Here is a 22,395-nt window from a genome sequence, read left to right on the forward strand (position 1 = left end):
GTAGGAGGAAGGGATAGAAAAGTGACCTTTCCCATTAAGAGTTACATATTTGTTTTGTTTCCCTACAAGCCGATTTTTCTGGCATCGTGACATGTAAAACATTTTGAACTTTCTAAGGAAACTGTTATTAAAGTACTGAACATTACTGCGAGGGTGCGTTTGAAAAACAGAACAATTAGGCATTTCAAAGTTTATCTAACTTAGTCACTGGTACCTTTCAAATCTGTCACCACGAAACACAAACCGTTGGGGGGGGAGTTAAATTATTCCTGTATATGCCACCTCTGCCTATGGGAAGAAGAAACCCCTCGAAAATTTATCTTTGTCTATAAGCTATCCTCCACCTTCCTGCTGCACTTTACTAGTGCACATACTGCTAAAGGAAGGTTTTCTGAGACAAAGGTGGGAGGGTTTAAGCCTCAAGAGCCCTTAGGGACTGACTGAGAGCAGCTCTGTGGAGCTGAGGGTCCAACAGCCCCAGCTTTGCACACAGAGCCACAAGGCTGGCAAAGTGAGAGCAGAACCTGAGTCTCCTGGGGAATTATGTGATGTTATGGTCTTTACTTTCGTTTTGAGTCACCATTCCAGCTCAGCTTCTACCAAGCTCCCCAGAAAAATTTTGCAGAGCCACTGCCAGTGTTTAAGGCTCTCCAAAAATTCAGGCAGACAGAAGAGAAAATTCCATGCAACGTGCAGAAAGTCTGAATGAGGGGTTTCTGCTAGATAACAGGAAAGTTGGGGCTGAACTTGGGCTAGCACCTCCCTAACCAATTGCATGAACTTTCCAGAGGCATTCAAAGAGAAGGTTTAAGGTGTTCAGAGGAGGTTTTCTATTGATGTCAAGGGACTGCCTGAACAGAAAAGTAATTGTTAAAAAAGCACAGATTTTGAAAGGAAATGTGTTTCACTAAAGAAGAAAACTATCTACTTCTGAGGTGCTCTATGAGAACAGTAACAGGGAATTCATTAGCTTGTTTCTACTGGGAGGGTTTTGAAGGGTAGGATCCTGCCATGTTTCATGAAGTCTATGTAAGTGAATCCAACCTGTCTTATCTGAAGCCAGATCACCTTTTCCCCTTTTAAAATAAAATGCAGATGTCTTTGAATTTTATTCAAAGTCCTGAAGAGCACAGAGTACCACAGTGCAGACCCTGCTATTCCTGGAACATGAGGCATCTCTGACCAGAAATGTTAGGGAGGCCTAGAAATAAATGCCATGACTTCATTACATTGCTGCTGAGCTTCTCAAAACAATAATCTTGAGAGGAGCTGTAGGTGAAGAAAGGACAGAGGACATGATGGCATTTTGCTCAGAGAAGCAGGAGAGGACAGACCAGACGTGACAGCCAGTGGCTGAGACCTGGTGTACAGCCAGGTCTGCAAGTGGGGCTATTTTAGCTTGAGAAAGAACAAGGTGCAGGGGCAACAGCATGGTGTGAACAGCACTGCTCAGAGCTGCCAAGCCTCTTGCTCAACACTGCTTTTAGGAACTGAGGCAGAAAGTTAAAATGGGGGCAGATAACAGCAAAAGAAGCTGGGACCTGGCTGTTGTTCTAGGGGTGAATGTCATTAAACACGGCTGGAGGCTCCATGGCTGTCGGGAGGAGGAGGAGCTTTGATTCTGGAAGAAGGGGTCACTGCTGGAAGCACCAAATAATGTGGCTACAGAAATCCAGAAAAAGGATCCCATCTCCCAACAGGTCTAAGCAAACACATAAAGCAAAAAAAAGAAACCCCAAGAAACCCAGGAAGACTTCGTACCATGTATGGAACCACAGAGGGCTTTAGAGCCTAACACTCAAAGTGGGAACCCAAATAACTAGGATTTCCAAAGAATCCCATTGCTTTCATTCCCTTTCAATGCTAAGTCTTTTCCATACAGGAAAAGGATCTATTTATGTTTCATTAGTGCCAGTTTTGTGTACACCAATAGACTGTGTGTATATAGGAGAGAGGGGAGTGTGCTATGCAGCTGTGAGCTTTCTTGGCTAATTACTTGTTTTCTCTTTCCCAGCAAAATAAATACAACAACACAATTCAACAAGGCATACCAGCACATCTATTAAGGCTGTGCATTTTCCATCAGATTCCACTGCTATTTGTCTTAGGCTGAGGAACCCAGTCTATGGTACCATTCATAAACAGGGGCTGCACAAACACATTTCCTAAACCAAATAAAGTAATACCCTGACGTGACATGGAGCAATGTAAGGCAGTGATGCCAAAATTCCAGTTACACTGATTTGAAGTATTTGAGAAAGAATTGCCTCTGCAGCATCAGCAGCATCAAAACATCTTGCCCTAAGCCTGGGAGCCTGTTACTTACATATACATGCCATCCCCCAAGTTGAAAGGTTTTATAGGACACCACAGACTGAGCTGGGTTACTCACTTTTTGAAAAAAAAATAATGTATTTCAGCATCAGTTTTGGTAATGAGAAATGTTCCATGTTCTGAGAATGCTTTTGGAATTCGAAACTCCTAAAATGCATTAAAACTGTGATTTTAAAACAGAAACATTGCAACACTTAATACCCTCAAGCTTAACAATACCCTGGGCAGCAGCTGAATTACGAAGTTTTACAAGATGAAACAAAAGAAAGTTTTCATAAATGATTTGCAAACACCAGCCTTCTAAATCACAGTCTGTAGCATGGTGTACTTGCACTAAGTAATAACAGATATTTCAGGTCCCAGGCTGCCAACTGGCAAAACCTACTGGTGTTCATATACTTTGGAAACAGGTCCCAGACTAGACCTTGAAGCAGAATGACTTGGGGATGATTGCCTAATGATACAAAGATTTAAGAAGAATTTTTGAAATTCTTACAGGTTTTGCTTCTAAGTCACCTTTCAGAGGTAGACCCTGAAGCCAGATGTGTTCTACTTTGAAGCAAGTGAACTATTCACATGTATACATTTCCCCACACACAAGGGTTTAGGGAATAAAGTCATATTCCAAGGTGAAAATCAAATATCTTTAATAACCTGTCCATACACCAGTTATTTTTCTTTGCAGGAAAGAACATTGTCTCTAAGTGTTTAAGTTATAAATCAGAAAACAGAAATGAAAATATTTTCCATATGCTTAATTTTACAGTGTAATTATTCATTAACAAAGTCTACAGCTACATGTTGTTACACTTAGGGGAGTTCAAACTACTCTTACTATTTAAAATATGTTATTCAGTTTGCTGCTAACTGCAGACATTTATTAGCTCCATATTTCACTGGCAGCAATTATTGCTGGGAGCTATTCACTCACAGCCTCTGCAGATCACAGGGAGGCACCTGTGTGAATGTAAAGCTTAGCCAAGCCCTAACTCTGCTGAACTGCCTGAAAACCTTCACTCCTACTGAAAAGAGCAGGTTGCAAATAAAACTTGCTATCACCATTATTTTTTTGATGCATGCTGGTATTTGACACCGCCTCAGGGAAGCAGTGAGACACAAGTGGCACCAAGCTGCAGATGATTTAGCCAGAGGGAGCCCCACTCACTGCTCGGAGCACTGGCGCAATCCACCTGACACTGCTGAACCTTCCCGACAGGGAACACGTGGAGTCTTGAGTTTTATCACTTGGGAACAAAGGCCCCAGGATTTTCTCTTCCTTCTTTCTACTCCTTCCCCTGAGAAGCTGTGGGTTCCCACATAACAGTTATTTCTTCAGTGCTTTCCAGAGCAGTTCTTCAGTTTTTGTTGTCAACAACTGTGTTGACGCAAACCAAGATTTGAATCCCACTGCTGTCAGATGGGGTGGGCAGCACGTTCTGTCTCAATTCCCTTGTGAGTTCAATAGCTAGCCACAGTATAGCAGAGCTCTTGTTTTCCACTGTATTTTATTGCACTTGTACTTTGGAAAACCTCAGATCTTAATCTGCTTGGGTAAGTTGTTTGGAGGAAACCAGCAGCCCTACAACCGACACACTTTTGCTCCTCACGGCAGCTACGGCAAAATGCTTTCCCAGCCACAGAACTATTTGCAATTTCAAATTCTTAGTTGCAAGAATTTGAAGCTGCATGAGAGGACACCTTTCTCCACTGGTTATAGCCAAGAGGTAAAATAACATGAATTAACCTCATGGGCTGCAAATGGCTGCTGCAGTGGGGAAGCTGAGATTTGTGAGTGCCTTGATCAACAGTCTCCAGGGACCTCCTCCTTCTGCCTTCTCTGTGCTCTGTAGGACCACAGGCAAGGGCCTGCTCCTCACCCTGCACTTTGCCCATCTGGGCCCATGGATTAGTTAAGCTTTATGCTGCTCAGAGAAGAGGCTGCCTCATCTTTCCTTGTGCTTGCCAGTACTGAGCAGCACTGAAGGATTCTGCATCTGCAGTGCTACTATCATCAGAGGTAAACACTGAATATTTTTAAAGTTCATAAGGAGGACAGGAAACACTAATGGTCACTTCTGTGAAATTACTGAGCTGTCGACATAGCCTCTAGCAGCCAACTCTGTGAGGAAAGGTTAAGTGCCAACATGAGGCTTTCCATACCTATAAGCTTTTAACTGTTGCTGAATTCAATATATGAGAGCTTATTGTAAGCTTATAAGGTATGTGCATACTCCCTTTCACGTGTCAGCACAGAGCTGCCCAAAACTGAGAAAGCAAACCAGGATTTTCTAAAGCTTTCAGAAAACTTCCAAGAATTTCATTAAGCCATTCCTATAAAGAAAAATTACAAATTTTGGTGGTCCAATATGGATACTTAAGAAAATGTGAGTTATTCTTGGTTTCAGTGTCTCAAAAAGAACATGATATGCAGTCATCTACAAAAAATGTCATAAAGAACCAGAAAGAATTCACCTGGTTTAACTAATTTTGAGAAGAACAACCAACCTGGGCAAAGTCCTGAGGTTTTCAACCAGCCAAAGTCTACAGTGACTTCAAAGGGAAAGTTCCCTAGGTGTCAGCTGTAGGAATGTTCCTTGATCTGCCTGGACGCCAGTGTGGCATTAATCATGACTCCTCTATAAGATAATTAATGATGACATGCATTTTTTAAAATTTGCTTACATGGCACAGCTAATTGAGGAACCAGGCTGAAAAATTAGTCCTAACAATTAAACAGGGGATAATTTCTGAACAATTAGTGTAAGTTCCTGTAGAATACATTGATCCATGTATTACAAATTACTACAAAACAAATAAAATATGCTGATTTATACACAGAAAATAAAAACCACATGCTGCTCCACAGCAGAAGGGAATGTCATTGCATACTCTGTTTTCCATGTAACAGAGACACCTGCATTAATATTCCTTTATTAGATCCTTACGTTCAGCTGCTTTACAGAACACAGGTCAGTTGCAGAAGAGATTTTGACCACGAAAGATGAAACAGTTGACTCAGATGCACAACGTTAACTGGGGGTAGAGACCATGCTCCTGATCTCCAGCCTCATCTATCACAACTTAAAAGGCAGAAAAAAACCCATCTTCTATGCCAGTGCTGGGATACACAACTGTGAATGGTGCTTGGTGGCCTGCTCCACTCCAGTTTCAGTCTCCTGAGTCCTTTCCTCTTTCCAGCTGCAGGATTTACTCACAGTTAGAAAAATTGCTCACTTTCTAACTGGTCCCAGACCCCTCTTAAGCAGCTGTGAGTCCCTGATATGTCTCCTAGGCCTGGAAGTTTCTTGCTCTCAGGTGCTGGATGAAGAGGCCATACCCTGAGCCCTCTCACTTGGCCCCATCCCAGGCTGGCAAGGAGGGGCCATGAGCCCCATGGCACTGCACAGCTGGGATGCAGCAGAGGGAAAGTAATTCCCACCACTCAAAAGGCCAGCTACAGCATCCTCTAAGGGGGCTTTATTCAAGAAGTACTATGATGTCTTCATGAAAAACGTGTACAGCAAGACCACAGGCAGACACAGACAGCCACAGACAGGAACATTTATAAATGACAGCCTGGTCACATCTCATCACTTCTCACTACATTGTAGTGGTTGGTATGTGAGTTACCCTGGCCAGAAAAGGAGCTGCTTGTCAAATAACACTCCTTCACTGCTAAAAACAAGGTGGAGTCAGAGCACAAATTACCCTGAGGTCTGTTCCAGTTGTTACAGATCAACATGAAAGCCCAAGCATTTGATTATGTTTTAAATATCCAGATACCAGTCTCGCCATCTGGACTGATTCTTCATATAGGCAGGTTACTGCATGGAGATGAATTAATGGATTGTGGTTTTTAGTCTGAAAATAGAGGTTTAGGACCCTGCAAGAATGGTAAAAACAGTAAATTGCAAAGGCGAGGAGAAAATCTTAAAAAACCCTATGAAATTCACAGAGTTCAGTAAATTGTATTTGTGATCTCTGTGCTCACCCCACTGACATAAAGTGATTACTGATATTCCTGCATAAGCAGTAAGCTGAGCCTTTGGCTTACTTCTCAAAAGTTAAAGGAACTGGCACCCAAATATGCTTTCTTGTGCTTTTTAGCTTAGAAGAAAAAAAAAAAAAGGCACTCATGGCCAGTGGGGTCAATGGAAAATGATGGTGACTTTGCCATGTTCCATTAAATAAAAAATTAATACCATTGATCTTGAATTGTGCCTTTCACTCCTGCCCGAATTTTGAGGCTTCCTCCTTTTGAAAGAAAACAAATATACACTTCATGTAGAAGATCAAGACGGTGGCATAAGACAGGAGCTGTTGGAAAGATCAACACAAAGCTGTGTCAAGCTAAAGAAAGCTTCTCTCTCATACTGAAAAGAATGAATAAAAATTTAAAGACCTGAGGTTATGGAAGAAAAGGGGGAAGAGATTCCTCTTCCCTCAAATCAAACGTGAACTACAGCATCAAACTAAGCATTAAGCAGAATCAAAAATGGGGGGGCGGGGGGGGGTGGAACTTAGTGCCTCACACCAAGGAGTACTTTTTAGATTGCTAAATCCTGAAGTAAGTAGGTAGAAAAGTAGGGGCATGTCAGTTGTGGCTCCTTCTGTATTGTTCCTAGTGTCTGCAGCAAGTGTATCAAGCAGGATTTGTGGTGTGGGTGATGGCTTAAGAGGGAAGAGATTAATATTTTATACAGTAGAAGTATCATGAAGCTGTTCCAAAGTGTGGACAAAGCATGCAAACAAAAATGCAACTGTGGCTACTTTCAAAATCTACTTAAAAATCTATTTAAGAGCTGAATTTGTACCCACTGAGTAGTGTCAGGAAATGCAGTGGCATTATTCTCAGACTAAGACAAAGAGTATAAGATTCTAGTTGTAAAATTAATAGCTGTGTTTACAAGGTCTTTAAGATGCTGCCTATTTTTACCCAGTGAATTATTACCTTTCTTTACAAAGTATATTTCATTAATCTTAGCAATGCACTCAAATCTCAGTGGAGTTGCTCTGCTTACATACCAAATCTGACGTTCTAAGTCTAAACTATTTGTCACAGTACTCAACTTTAATAAAATCTGTATTTATTGGAAGATACCGTTTCCTCACATTCTCTTAAAGCAAAACAACTGATTCCTGTCATGCTATTTCTCTCCCTCTTCCCCCTCCCTAGAGGAAAACAGTAAGATTTATAAAAAGCAAAATTCACTCCTGTGCAAAACTTTGCAATCCTAAAACTTAGCTTTATCCTCCAGCTGAACATCATCTACTAAGATCAAATGAAACTTCATCTGCAGTGAGATATTAGAGGAGTTAATACATCACTTGTTTGTGTTTTTTAAAACACAGTCATGGATTTGCAATCAGTCCAGATGAAAAGGTAACAGTAGTAATAGTGCATATCTATGTTAGCAAAGCATCTGCAAATCTCATCACTTTTTTAATGAAACAAGCAAAACCTCCTTAAAAAACAGTCTTCCCACAATTATCTGCTGGAATTAGGCATCAGGCCCTCTAACTAACTTATACAAAAATGGGATTATTTTTTACACAAGAAGGCAAGAGCGAGGAATGTGAAGCATTTACTTTCACTGATGAGCAACTGCTCAAATTGCCTCTGTCAACAAATTGTTCACCTTTTGGGACAATTCACGTCTGAAACTTATTACCTACTTCAGTGTTTATCCAATGGCATCTTCAGCTGGCACCTGCACTGGCAGATTCACACAGGCAGCATTTCTACATTCCCCCTTTCAAGATGTGATGCTGCAACCCAAGATCCGAGCGATAACCAGAGCACAGAGATGAACAAAGGGCAGAGATCAAAGCTTTGCTGTCTGCCCTCCTTGGTATCTGGCCCTAGAAACATGCCAGACTTCCAGCATTTACCTCTTCCCTGCACAGAATGCACATTTTAACAGAGTTTAATACCCAGTATTTAATTGCCTGTTTCAATTTCTTCTCAGCTCATTGTATCTAAAAGTTGAAATATATTTTCTTTGAAAATCACTAAGTATTTTTTAAAATTTAGGCCAGGGACTCTGAACAAAAGCCTGCTCTGTCCTCACCTTGTAAAATATTTCTGGGCTTTTAAACAAGCTTCATGCTTTCACACAGCTGGTAAACGTTTGCTTAAAAATATATTCCAACAATCCCTTTGAAAAAGATTTGTATCATATAGACCTGAGCTTCATCTTGGAAGCATCATTTACACAGCACACCCATAAGTTTTAAAAAGCTGCCTTCTACTTACTTCACTCTTTGCAATTACCAGTTTGTTTATATCAACCACCACACGAAGGTCTCGGAGAGGTCACTCAATAAATAATAAATTTCCCTATCTGCTTTCCCAACTATGCTCACGGAGCCAGAGTTTACTTCCTTCACTTGCCTCCATGAACAATCCCAGTGTCGTGGTATTATTGAAGCCATAAGCTGCTACTAAGCAAGGATAAATTATTAGCAACCTGAAATGCTGCCAAGGTTAAACATTAACTTGTTGTGCAGTCAGATTACAGCACTACTTTTAGGCAAGCTCTGTGCAGTGCAGGCTCCTACCTGTGCCACATCCACAGCCCTTCGCGGCCTCTGGTATTTATGATACACAGAAAGAGAGATGTGTTCCCCATGAGAGCTGAAGGCAAACAGCATCCCAAAAAAGGAAAACAATATGCTGAATCCATCAAAGATTGTTACTTCATAGACTTTTCACAGCCAAATAAACATTCTGCAGCTGGAGGTCTGCATGAGCCAGAATAACAAATGTCCCGAGACCTGCTAGAGATTTTGGATTAGGCTGTCTGATGAAAGAGGTTGATCCTGTGCATGCATGCATGGACAGAGGCAAGTATTTAGTGTACAGGTCCTGAAGAATAATTACCTGAAAGCACCTTTCTTTTCTTTCTTTCCTTTTTTTTTCTTTTTTATTTTGGTTCCCAGGATTGGCAGGGTTTGGGGACGGGGGAAGATTTGGGTTGGGTTTATTTCTCAGTGTGTTGTGGCCAGTGGCACACTGGCAGGTACCACATTCCTCTGGGGCATTTGGAGTGACCACCGACCTTACAACAGGCTCAGAGATTTGATGGGTACATTTTACAGTGCCCACTTTAAGAGTGTTCACCTGGGACCTTGCTCCTCAGCCCTTGGTGCAACCCTGAATTCTTTGCCAATCTTCAGTTGTCTCAGGAATGGCTCCTTCGAACACTGCCATCAGCTGGCAAATTCCTACATTTCTCGTTCCCTTTTCCTCCCTACCTCTGGAAGAAGTTGGCTGTACTCACAGCTGCCTGGGCAGGTGGATTTTGACACTTTTGAACAGTGATTTTCTTGACAGTCACCTTCCCCAACTATTCTTAAGAAACTAAACTGTCTCTGGAGAGGGGGCCCTGCTGTGAGTCAGTAGCAGTTGACAGGATGGAAAATCAGGGATTAGAATTTGACAGTGGAGCAGGGCTGCTCACAGGGTGCCACAGAGACCTGCAACAGGACTTGGGCTATTCAGTGTATCTATAAATGGACTGGAAAAGAGATAAAAAACAAGCTGGCATCTGCTGCCAAGATTAATTTCTTCAGGACAGTTGTAACAAAAACAGTCTGCGAAGAGTTGCAGGAGTATTTTGCAGTTCTAAATCACTTAAAAATTAGGAAGAAAAAAAAAGCTATATTCTGTGTCAGACAGCACAGTATTGCACATGAAGGAAAACAACTCTTGCTATATCCACCAAAAAATGGGCTCCAAATTAAACACTGCAGCTCGGGAGACAAATGTCTGAGGTCACCAGCAATAGGCCTAGTAATGAATACTTGTGGCAGTGGGGAAAAAACACAAAAATCCATCAAGTTAAAATGGTGACAAGAAGAAAGTATGATGTGGTCAGCATTACTGTGTCACTGCCCACAGTGCACACCAGTGTCAGGTAGTTTTGGTCACCCAATTCAAAAAGGACACAGAATTAGAAGATGCAAAGGGACAGAGATGACAGACTTGGACTTTCTGTCTGGAGATACAGTATTTATTAGAGGACATGATAAAAGGTTATAAAATCTAATAGGAATTGCAAAAGAAATGAAATCAACACGTTAAAAAAACAAAAAAACAAACCAACACAGCAAAAACCCAGAAATACTTGATTGATTTGTGAATAATTCCCTTTTTTCCCCCTCCAAGGCACTTCCACGTCTTCACAATGACTGCTTTCTGAGGCTGCCAAAACATAAGTCATACATTGACCAAGTCCCTCATGAAGGACACATGTGGGGAAGCTTGCATGCTTTTGTTACAGGATGGAACCCATTGCCACAGAAAGCTGCTCAGGCCAAAAGCAGAAATGTGATCCAAAAACTGGATTAAATACATTTACAAAGGATAGATCCCTCTATTAAGTTCCACAGGGTAAAGCCACCTTCTGCTCAGGACGTCCCTCGAGGTGGGAGGCTGAAAAGATCAGCCTGAGGAAGGATTGTGCTATCCATGCCTTTCCACAGGCACCTGCTGCTCTTCAGTGCCCATCAATGACATGTGACAAGGAGATTTACTTCAAATGTTTTTCTCTTCTATCACCAGCTCTCCAAACCAGAGTGCTAAAGTTTTGTGGTTTTCTTTTCATTCCTGAGCCATTCCTGTCTCTCATCCAGCAAAAAGTGAAAGGAGATGTGCACTAAACACACAAGGCTTCCAGGACAGGTGTATGGTAACCCTGAGAGAACCTTGCATCATATGTAAATCATCTGGATAGTTCTTCCTGAAACTCTGCTGCTGCTGAAATAAACAAAGCACAAACTTTCCCAGATGTGTGCTTCATGAGGAATTCCCAGTCAACGTATGATTTATAATTTGGCATCCTCAGAAAACACAAAACCATGATTCAAAGATGGAATGTAGATGTGGAATTGCTAAGGAGGGAGATAGAAAGGGTTTATTCATAGATTAGTCCAAACTCCTGTATTTGTAAGCTTTTTCACAGCTTCCAAATGCTGCACTGGCAACTATCCTTCCTCTCATAGGAAGACTGAGTGTCCAGATTCCCTTAATTTTCCATAACTGATAGCCAAGTAAAATTTCCTCTGCAAAACTTGGAGGGTGAGCAGCTGCATTTTTGTGCAACAAAAGAAGAAAAGTAGGTTGTTCCACTGATTTCTGCTGAAGAAAGGTTTGCCCTGCAAGTACCAAGATCATCCCTACAAAAAGCAACCCTATTGATTTCCACAGTGCTTGTCACTAGAACCTCTTCTCCTTCACAGAGAGCCAGAACACTGGGAAAATAAAGAAACCAAGTCTGTAAAAACCAAAGCTGAAGAAGATGGAAGAGAGAACACTGGCTGAAAAAGATTACCAATATAAACTTCATTCCCAGGAAGAAACAAAATCTAACCTAAGAGGGAAGAGGAAGATGCAATCAGCAGAAAGCTAAGGACAAGCATTAAACAACACCAGTATGAATGAATCTGTATCTATATATATTCATCTTCCACAGATATTTTGGCAACCTTGGGTAAATGATGATTTAGCCTGGCATCCATTCTTTCCAACTCATCTGCTTGTTAAAGGTGTCAGTTCCCTTGCACTGCCTACAGGAATATTTTGACAGAAGTGTCACGGAGGACTCACTGGTGCTGTTTTCACTTGGCATCACTGACATCTTCCCTTTGTTTCTGAATCTCCTCTTCTTCCACCTGCATTTCTCTCCTTTTTTAACCTTTTTTTCCCCACAAGATGAGATCCTCCATCAGTGCCTTCTGCAGATGCAGCCAAGTGAACACCGCTGTAACGTTACAGAATTTCTCCATTCTCCTGGCAGGTAGGCCCTTTCCTGAGACACACAAGATAAAATTGAGGGAGCACTCTGAAGCAGGCAGAGTCTAAAGCTTTCACTGTAAATAAAGACTTCCTATAGAGCCATGAAGGTCTCCCATAGCAGATGCATGGAGAGGAAAAAAAGAACAGTTTCAGTAATTTTAGACAGGAGCCTTGTCACACAGACTAAACACTGACCAAAGAGCAACCAAGGATAATAGGAGAGTGTAAATACATAAAGCCTTACATGTGGCCAGGAAACTGACATTTAATCCAAACTAATTAAATGTGTTTTAAACAGTACATCAAAGACTTCTCGAATTCAAAGGTGGTGTCAGAAACAGAAGACAGGGAAAATAAACTAGACAGAGAAGTGGGAAGAACAAAATATGGGAATTTCGGTCTAGAAAAGTTTAGACTAGTCCAACAGGGAGAGGAAATAAAATCATCCAAATTTATTCACTGGGAGAATGATGCTAGGAAAAAGGGATGGGTTCAGGAGCAGTGGGAACTAGCAAACAGCATCCAAGAACTCGTCGTTCTCCACATCCACACAAGGTAAAGATTGGCTCATTGAGTAGTGAAGCAAGAGAGGAATTGTATGAAAAATATGGTAACTTCTAGAACTTGCAACATAACCTCAGCCTAGCAGGAAAAGCCAAGCTCACAGTGAAATCATGCATTCAGTGGGACCCAAGAGAATACTCAACCAAGGCAAAAATAGCTGCTCCAGCTTATTAACTGCCTCGCCAGCATCCTGGGGACAACAGGGAGCTCCACCAGCAACCTCAGAAGGCAAAACTGCTCAGAAATACCCTGATGAAATACCCACTGTGGTCCTGCCCCTTCCCCAGGGTCCATCCCCACCACAGCAGCTGTTTTGGCTGGTTTTGAGGTGGGGTAGGGTGAGGAGCAGGTTCAGCCTCCCTGCATGGCCAATCTGTCCCTCGGCACAAGGAACCCACGGCTGGGAGGGAACTCCAACTGAGGACTGAATGCACAGAATTCTGAGCTGGGCCATCCATCCAAGCTGACAGGCTGGAAGGAGGAAAGAACAAAACCTGTTAAACTTGGCAAGACCTTAACTGGTGAGGAACAGAAAGTACCTGGAAAAATGAAAACTGTACAAAAGGGATTACATGAGTAAAGGAGATGGGAGTAAGGGAAATTCAACTAGAAAAAAAAAAAAACAAAAAAACAAACCAACAAGATTTCTTGGGCTAATTAAAAAAAAAATCTAGAGAGACAGACCCATAAAAGGAGTCATTTTTATACCAAAATGTTCCATACCTTAAAAAGTACATGGCAGACCAGGGACAAGATGTTGTAGCAGGCCTACCCCAATGGCTTCCAGTAGTTTCCCTTTAGCTCTATCCATGTGGTTTTACTGCCTGGAACAGCTCTGCTGCAGTGAGAACTGGCTGATCCCTGAGCACAAACAAGCTGCATTTCCAACCAGCAAGCAGTGCCCCTGTGAAGTCCATGGGACTACTCATGCATAGCAAACACATCCCTAGGTGTTGGAAATGATGGATATAGAAATTTTTCAGCCTTGGCTGCACCACCAAAAAGTTAGCTGTGAATAACTATTCTCATCCTGGAGCACAGACAACAGGCCTTCCTTCACTGTTTGCATTATTTGCTTCCAGGTCTGGATTGAAGCTCGAGTACCTGTAATTCTGCTCCTTTCAGCCTGCCCTTCTTCCCTGAATAACTGCTTCTGACAGTTTCTTACCTATATCTGAAAGGATATTATATGAGCTAGAAGCAGCTGAGCCAGCGGAACAGCCTCATCCATCTTCCTCCTCACCTGTGTTTTGTTCCATCCTTTCATTTTGAACAGGCAACTCTGTGCAATTTTTTTAATTAAGTAATATACCATCATCTTTGCAATATTTTCCTTAGATTGTTTACTTTAATTTTGGTTTCCCTGCTTAATCTTTTTCACAAAGCCGTATGCATTTTTAAATCTTCCAAGGAAAATAATTACAAAGATAATCCAGCTGAGTGTAATCAAACTGCAGGGTTCTTTATTTTCCTGGCCTTTTAATTTAATTTCACATCCTGTGGTCTTAAAGAAATATTAGGATTATATCATCTTGTTATTGTTTAGATTACATGCCAGTAAAAATAAGGGGCAACCGATTCTCTTCTTCCCCACTGCCACACAGAAAACTCATACAGCACACAGAATATTTTCAAAATAAAGATCCAGGACAAGATCTCAGATGAGCATGAGTTAGATCCCTAACTCCCATTTTTCTGTCCAGAACCTGTGTTTATTTGGTTGGATTTGACTAATATTACACAAGCACAGTAACTGCTTTGATCAAACAATCTGCTTTTAAACTTTTTCAGTGCAACAATATGGATCCAGATGTGATACTGTAGCTTTCCCTGGATCAATACAAACCAGAAGTCATTCACAGAGTAACACTGGCAGAAAACCAGTGTGGAAGAAGAATCAGTCAACCAAACAACAAAACCACAACTTCTGTCTCTACCCATGCAGGTACCATGAGGTTTGTGGGGATCAGAACACATCTGCAGTAAGTCTGACAACAAAACTGGGGCTTCAGACCCTTCACTGCAAGCATCAAAGTCCTCAGCACACAGGTCTTCATCCTCTGAGCTGGGAAGAGATCATTAGCAGCTCTCAGCTAGCACAGCAGTACCTGGATAGGGAGCTCATTTTCCAAGAAGTCAGACAGGATGCAAGTGTGGGGTCTTTGTTGTGTTTTTTTTTTCCAGGAGTGACACATTGTGCTGTCCACAGGTATACAAGACAAAGGAAGCAATATGAGCCACCAAACAGGTGCAACATACCCCTGGGCCCTAAAACCAGCGAAGTCAGAGCTGCTGAATTCCTCTTAAGCTGTTTCTCCTTCAAAATGGGACAGCACAGGCCCATCCAAAACTCACTGGGGACAAAGGCATGGACAGCTAGGGCTCATCTTGGGGCACAACTGTGTTTGAGACTTTAATTCTGGAGCTGTTTATCACAAAGACACGTGGGTTAGTCTGGTCCACGTGCTGCTGCTCTGGCAACACTCAGCAGAGCATCACTAAAACCACCTCTTTCCAGTAATTTTGACTAAGTTCTCAGAGTATTCTTAACTAACAAAAAAAAAAAAGTCATAAAGTTATGTCAATGTCTTGTATAAGTACTGAAATTTCCTTTCCGAGTGGATAATTTCAGCAACACTAAGTTAAAGCCTTCTCAGAAAAAGAACATACTGATAACAGAGACAGGCAGTCTCTTCCTAGATTTATTATTTTGCACTTGAGGAAAGCAATCCCATGAGATTAATGGAGCAGATGTAAGTAGTTCTACTCAAACTTCCACAGTTAACATTTGTACTAAAAGTTTTACTACATAATAGGTTCTCTGTGTTAATAACCTGGCTCAGTACTAAATATTTTTTAGATGCCTACAAACCCAACAAGGCAGATACCAATCAGGCCATAACAGCTCCACACAACAACACAGGAAGGAGCATGGCCCTGTCTCCAGTGAAAAAGATTGGATGGAAGAGCTCTTGATTTCTCCAGCATTGCCACATCCCAAGCTCTGCTGCCCATGACTGCAGACTGAGGTGACTGGCCACAGGGAGAGCCCCAGAGTGCCCACCAAGGGCACAGCTACAGCTCTACCTTGCTCTCCATCAGCCCTGCTATGCAAAAATACAAAAAAAGGACACAGGAAAGGTATTTCGAGCCAGTTCTACACACACACATTTGCCCTAAGCCAGGTGTGGCTACAGAACTAGTTCCTGTCTCTAAAAAGCAATTGTGAAGTGATTCAGACTTATACATTCTTTTCACATAGGCCTGAAAAAATCCTGTTTCTGAATTACCTTAGTTAAAATATAATGAAATAGTCTTGACTCTTCTGGATAATTTTTTTCCCCAGAAAGAAATGGTCCTGGGCTTCAAAAGGAATCTAATTTTTTTAAACTACTGCTTAAAAGCACCCTGTTGCATCTGAAGCGATGGCTGATTCCATTCTTGAAATACTTTTTTTGAAAGCTATTACAATGGTGAGCTTCTCTTGAACTCTAGAAAGAAAAGTAAACTGAGACACCACATGGAAGCTTCCTCTGCTTACAGAGCCAGCATTTTCCATACAAAGTATTTCGGGTTTATGTCAAGGGATGGAAGACAGAGTCTTAGATTCTGCATTCAATGCACTGGTTAATGAAGTTGCAATAACCATATTCTCCATGGAGTTTTGGCTGCCACTATAGCCACCTTCTTTCCTTCAAAATATGCTTTTCATTGTTCTACTGCCCTTTTTCCAACTGCTCTGCAGCCAAGTTCTTGGAAAGCAGTCACGCTTCATGTTTAGGATTTATTGCTAGTCTTTTGCCAATAAGGACACACACAAATCTCTCCTGTGATCATCCTGCAAAAAGCAAGCTAAAAATACAGCAATTTATGAACAGGCACATTTTGCATGTTATATGGCATCACTGTGCACTCATCAAAAAATTCTGAGAATATATAAAAGGTCACCCTTTTGTCTAGGCCAAAAGAAGGCTCTGCTTGGGTGCCATAAATAAGCTTATTTTAGAATTCCAGTCTACCTAAAAAGGGAAAAAAGCATTTGCATTGTGTTTCAGTGGTTTGCATTGCCTTTGCAGTGTGTTTCAGTGGTTTCAGTTGAAGGTTTAGGTTTTTTTTCCTTTTATATGGTAAACTTTGCACTTTAGAGACTCTGGGTTTGACAAAAAAACATAGCTCATCTTACAAAGTGGTTGCTTTAAAACTAATTACTAAATTATACATCACAGTTGTCATTAAAACTTCAAAGTGGTGAGAATTGTCTGTATGTTTGTACAAATTTGTAGAGGATTTTGCAATTTCAGAGTCAAGTTGTATTTGTGTTTTGAAATGTGTTTCAGGTTGTCTGAGGAAGCTCATGCCCACAGAAGCAGCAGGAAACATCAGGGAAGGTTGATCTTACAGCTAGGAAGGAATGGCTCATGAGAAAGAGTACTCAGGTAATCACCATGCCTTGGTCATGCTTTCCTAACCATACTGTTTACTGTTCATACAAACACTGCAGTTTAATCATCAATCTCTTTGAAAAACTTGTCTTTTATCAGCTTATTGTTTTTGACAGGCAAGAGCAGATTCAAGACTGTGGATATGATTAAAGCTTCCGTGGATTAGGGCTGATAAAGTTCCTCTGAGACTCAGTTCTTGGTCTCTCCTGGCTCCTTGCTTCTGATGATGCCCTGTGGTCAAACAGCCACAAATTGGGAAAGTGAACTGGGACTCACTGCCCAACTCGGACTTCCTGCTGACAGCGTGGTGGATCTCCAGTACTCATGGCTGGGTGATTCTGTGGCTCAGACACCATTGCTGAGGCTCAGGAACAAGAAGGCTGATGAAAAGAAAGGTCAATGAAATGGCTTTAAACTGGCAGAGGGTTAGATTAGATATTAGGAAGGAATTCTTCCCTGTGAGGGTGGTGAGGTCCTGGCACAGGTTGCCCAGAGAAGCTGTGACTGCCCCATCCCTGGAAGAGCTCAAGGCCAGGTTGGATGGGGTTTGGAGCAACCTGGGATAGTGGAAGGTGTCCCTGCCCCATGGCAGGGGGTGCAATGGGATGGGATTTAAGGTCCTCTCCAACCCAAACCATTCTGTGATTCCATGAAGATCCAGATAAATGTTTTACCACCATACAATGTGGGGTTCTTACTCAACCCAAAATGACTGCAATTGTTACTGTTTTGATTTTCTTTTTATGACTCTCATCTTTCTTGTCTTCCCTTCTGATCTTATTCTTCTCCCCAGGCAATACTAGATAGTTCCCAAATACCTATTTGGTTTCTATAATTAAACCAGATGTATTTTCTATTCAGTCTGAAAAGGGATTAGTGATTTGTGAAATGGGACTTTGCACTCAAGAAATGAGAAATTATAGTTGAGGAAACAGAATAAATTTGCTCCTAATAAATAATGAATGGACTTTCAAATGCAGTAAATCTCCATTCTTACATGTTCAGACTGGCAGACTTCTGAGTATAACAAGTACCTTATGTGTAATTTTGTGTCAAAACCTTCATATTCTGCAAAAATACTAAAATTTCCTGAAATTTATTCTCTGCTTGAAATTATTCACTGAAATGCATTTTTGTATGTGAACCACATTTACTCTTTTTGTTGCTCTAATAAGATTACTCATGTATCACATGGCATCAGTTAATTCTGGGTGTGCTTCTCATTGTGATCATAAGGATTTACGTGCAAGTATTTGTGTAGCAGTTATAAAACTTGCCCCCTGGTATTTCAGCTCAAAAGCTCACTTTACATCAGGGGTGAAGGAACTTAGACAAGGGACCACAGGAAAAAAAAAATCTACCAAGGCCAGAGCAAAAGAGTTGCAAAATTTAAATCAATATTTGCTATAAAACATTTGTGGTGGCCACTCAGCCCTACTTCTGACTCCCTCGAATGTCCTCACTGCTGGATTTCACACTGTAGCTATACCTAAACCTCTCTTTGAAATTCTCTTTGCTACTGAGAGTAGGTTTGTGTTCCCCTTGCAAATCTGACAAAACTTCTGCCTTTACTAACATTTGCAGAGTGGATCCCATCATTTTTCTTCTCCTAACATTAAGAACCCCATTGCAGGCACCAACCAGCATGTGACTGAGCTAATACAGCTTTAATTTTGACTTCACAAGTGGAAACACACAGGCACGTACTTGGCTTAGGCTACGTGTCCACCCAGCTAAATCTATTGATGGAGTCTGCAGGACCTGGAACAAACTTAATTTTAGATACCAGAATCCTCAATATATTAACTTGCTTTTACTCTTGGTCTTCCATAGGCTGTCTGTCTTCTTCATCTGCAATGAAAGCCACCTACATTACTCACTGCAAATTTTAAAACAACTTTACTCACAGCAGCTTGCAATGATAACTAAAGTGTGGCAACCTATCTAATACAACAATAATACTTGTGGCTCTGATGTCAGGTACATCATTTGCCCTTGGTTCTTCATTTAAAAAAAATTCACATCCTCTCAAAAAAAAAAAAAAAAAAAAAAAAGGCTTTAAAAATAAATTAGCACCAGGCCTCCAAAAAATGTTGTTGGAGGTTCATACATGGTTTAAAGAATAGTTGGTATGGAGTTTGAAGGAAACCTTGATAAATTTCTGCCATTTGGATTATAGCTGACAGCTTCTTTAATATAACTCTAACACAATAAAGCAACGTGACTGTAACCATCTTCCTGAGAATGGTAGAAAAGGACCATAAAACTGAGCGGCAGATTTGAAATTATTTGCAAAGTATCAGCTCTCTGTAAACAACACACAATAACTGTAATTAATACCAGTCCTTTAAAGTACTCTTAAAGTCTACTGAAATCTAAACCGGCATTGTATAACTGGTAGCAACAACTGCATCCTAAACAACATTAACAATGACAACTGAAAATAAAAGATCTCCATCAGAAGTCAAAACGTTATAATTCACTGATCTGCTGAATGGGATAACACCTTTGCCCTTGTTATTTGTAGAGCTTTTTTGAGAGGATCTCAGGACTTTACTCTTTAGCTAAGCCTCAAAAGTTCAACAGCCTGTGAGTTACATAAACACTATTTTACAATTTGAGTTATTTTCCCAGCGAAAGGATCGCTCCACGGAAGGACTATTTGAATGATCTCCCTTACAAAATGAACGCTGCTTTACTCGTACTTCCACAGCTTCAGAGTGACCGAAGCTGAAGCCCACCCAAGCGGTGATCAGCCTCGCTCGCAGGCAGCTCCAGCGCTTCGGAAGACAGCGGAAAACAGGCTGCAGGTTGTACCGCACCTAAAACCGCCTGGTCCAGCAAGTGTTTTCAGGGAAGGAACTCTGAGCAAGGGCTTGGAAAAATGCCTTATTTTAAGCAGTAAGCAAGTAAATAAACACAAACATAAAAATGAGTTGGGGCAGACAGAAGGCGATCGCGTCTTGGCAGCGATGCCGCAACCGTAAGACGTGTTGCTTATGCGTGGCGCTCCCGCTCCAGCCGGAGGGATGCTCCCGGGCGGACGGGGCTCGGCGGGGAGCCCCGAGCCCCCGGCCCCGCCGTGCCCAGCGCCCGGCCCCGCGCTCCGCAACCGCGGGAGGATTTCCGCCCGCGCGGAGAGAGGAAACCGCGTCCGCTCCCGACGGGGGGAAAGAAAGCCCCGGGAGCCCGATCCGCCGGTGGTTGTTCGGCTCTGCCAGTGCTCGGGGTCGGGACGGGGATGTTGCCGGGAGCCCCCGCCGCAGCCGGCAGCCGAGCGTGTTTGCAGGCGCCCCGCGCCGAGCAGCGGCGGCTCCGCGCCGGCGGCTCCGGCATCGCCCGGAGCATCCCCGCTGCCCGAGCGCGGCGGCGGCCGCGGGGACAGCCCCCGCTCGGAGACCCCCGCGCCACCCGCGGGCTGGGGGCTGAACCCCCAGCCCCTCTGTCCGGCTCCGGCTGGGGACAAACACGCTCTCAACAATGGGCATGTTTGCAGCAACATGATCTCACCTAATAACGCCGAATAAGGCAATGACTGTACGGGGAAGCGATACGATCCTGCCGGTCTCACCACACGGCGCGGAAAGCTATTTGCAGATTTGCTAAGCCCTTTTGAATGAATGCATCTGCAGCTGACCTTTAACAATAGACGCTGAAATAGCACAATCTGTGGGACCAGATTTGAGGGGGGGAGGCGGGAAGAGGGAAGGAAGAGATGGGTGAATATTGTAATCTCTGCAATCTCATTCACTTCCTTTCCCAAACCCCCGCGCACAGGGAAAAACAGAGGTATTTTCCTTTTCACCGGGGCTGTGTCTCAAACAAGCCGTTTCCAACGCCGGCACAGCCACATGGCACCCCGACAGCCGCCGCCGGCGGGACCGGCGCGCATCCCCACCGGTGCCCGCCCGCATCCCGCGGGCATCGCTCCGCGGAGGGGCGACTGCGACAAGGATGCTCCAGCCCCCTCTCCCCTCCCGCCGCTCTCTCACCTTCCCTGGCTTTCAGCAAAACGGTGTTGGCAACGATGTTTTCCAGCTCCATTGACGAGCTCGGGCAGCGCAGGCAGCGGCACTGCAGCAGGACGTCACTCCGAGGTGCGGAGTCTCCGGGCGACCACCCGCCTCCTGCCCCTAGCGCGTTGTCCCCCGCGCATCATCCCCGCTCCCCGGGCGGAGGCGGCGCTCCCCGCACTGCCTGCCCCGCCGCGCCCCGCTACTCCATCCTCCGCCCCGCCGGCTCCCCCGGTGGTTTGAGGGCTCGGGCGCTCCTGCCTCCCTCCCCCGGGGTGTGGCACCGCGGAGCGGCCCCGCAGCCCCGCGCAGGCGCCGGCCCCGCCGGGCTGGGCACGCCGGGACGTGTAGTCCTGGAGTGGCCTCGCCGCACCTGGCGCCGGCTCCACAGCCGCGCAGGGTCCCCAGGGAGGGGCGGTCACTGCCCGCCTCGGGAGGGGGAGAAGACGGGCAGGGGCACGGGCAGGGGCCGGCCAGAGCGTCCCGGGCGGCGGGCTGGGTGTTCGGTGCGGCGATGCGCGGGGCTCCCGCGGTCCCGGCCCCGGCACAGCCCTGGTGCCGCGCTCCACCCCGCGGCGGCGGCCCGGGGCTCGCCTTGTCCTGCCCGCCGTGCCCAGGGCTCCCCGGCCCCGCTCTTCGTGCTCGTCACCGCCCCGCAGGTGCCCACACCCGTGGGAAGGGGTCGCCGGTAACCGGCAGACTTCTTCCTCCCCCTCTCAGCCCTTCTCCTCGGGCCGGAGCTTCTCGCCTTTCTCGGGATCTCAAAAGCCCCCTACGGAAGAACCTGAGGGAATCCCATCTCTTCTGCCACACTATTGTTTTCACCCTTGTAAGGAGCTGTGTGAGGCATCGGCCACTTGCGGAAAGTTTGTGAATTTTAAGCGCTAGATTACAACATAAACTCTCTCCTGTCTACATAGGACAGATGCTCATGTCAGCATGATTCTGATTTTCCTAGCAACGGGGTAGATCGATTCAGCAGGTCAAGCAATGAAAGAGGAATAAAAACGACCCATTACTCCCACTGACACTCTTCCCCCATCTGTATTTGCATTGATTAAATCCACACGAAGCAAATCAAATTAACATGCACCTTCTTGTAAGTGGAGCATAGACACTACTTTTTTCTTCTTTTTTTTATTGTACCAATTTATTTCTTTGCACAGCCACACAGAAATGACTTGCAATAGCAGAGCTTGCAGACTGCCTAGAACACATTTTCTGAGCATAGGAAATAGATGAG

At 43.7% G+C, this 22,395-nt stretch overlaps 1 protein-coding gene across 1 annotated transcript in view; it reads right to left on the bottom strand.

The window, feature by feature from the left end:
- GRK5 (G protein-coupled receptor kinase 5) overlaps positions 1-21,321 on the bottom strand; it is a 151,871-nt gene extending 130,550 nt beyond the window's left edge. The window contains exon 1 of the mRNA XM_039553527.1: positions 21,132-21,321. Coding sequence (XP_039409461.1) covers positions 21,132-21,183 — 52 coding nt within the window. The 5' untranslated portion in view covers positions 21,184-21,321. The remainder of the gene's footprint in view (positions 1-21,131) is intronic.
- Positions 21,322-22,395: the final 1,074 nt, after the last annotated feature.

The sequence above is a fragment of the Corvus cornix genome, chromosome 6 (assembly GCF_000738735.6).
Source record: "Corvus cornix cornix isolate S_Up_H32 chromosome 6, ASM73873v5, whole genome shotgun sequence".
Classification (NCBI taxonomy): domain Eukaryota; kingdom Metazoa; phylum Chordata; class Aves; order Passeriformes; family Corvidae; genus Corvus; species Corvus cornix.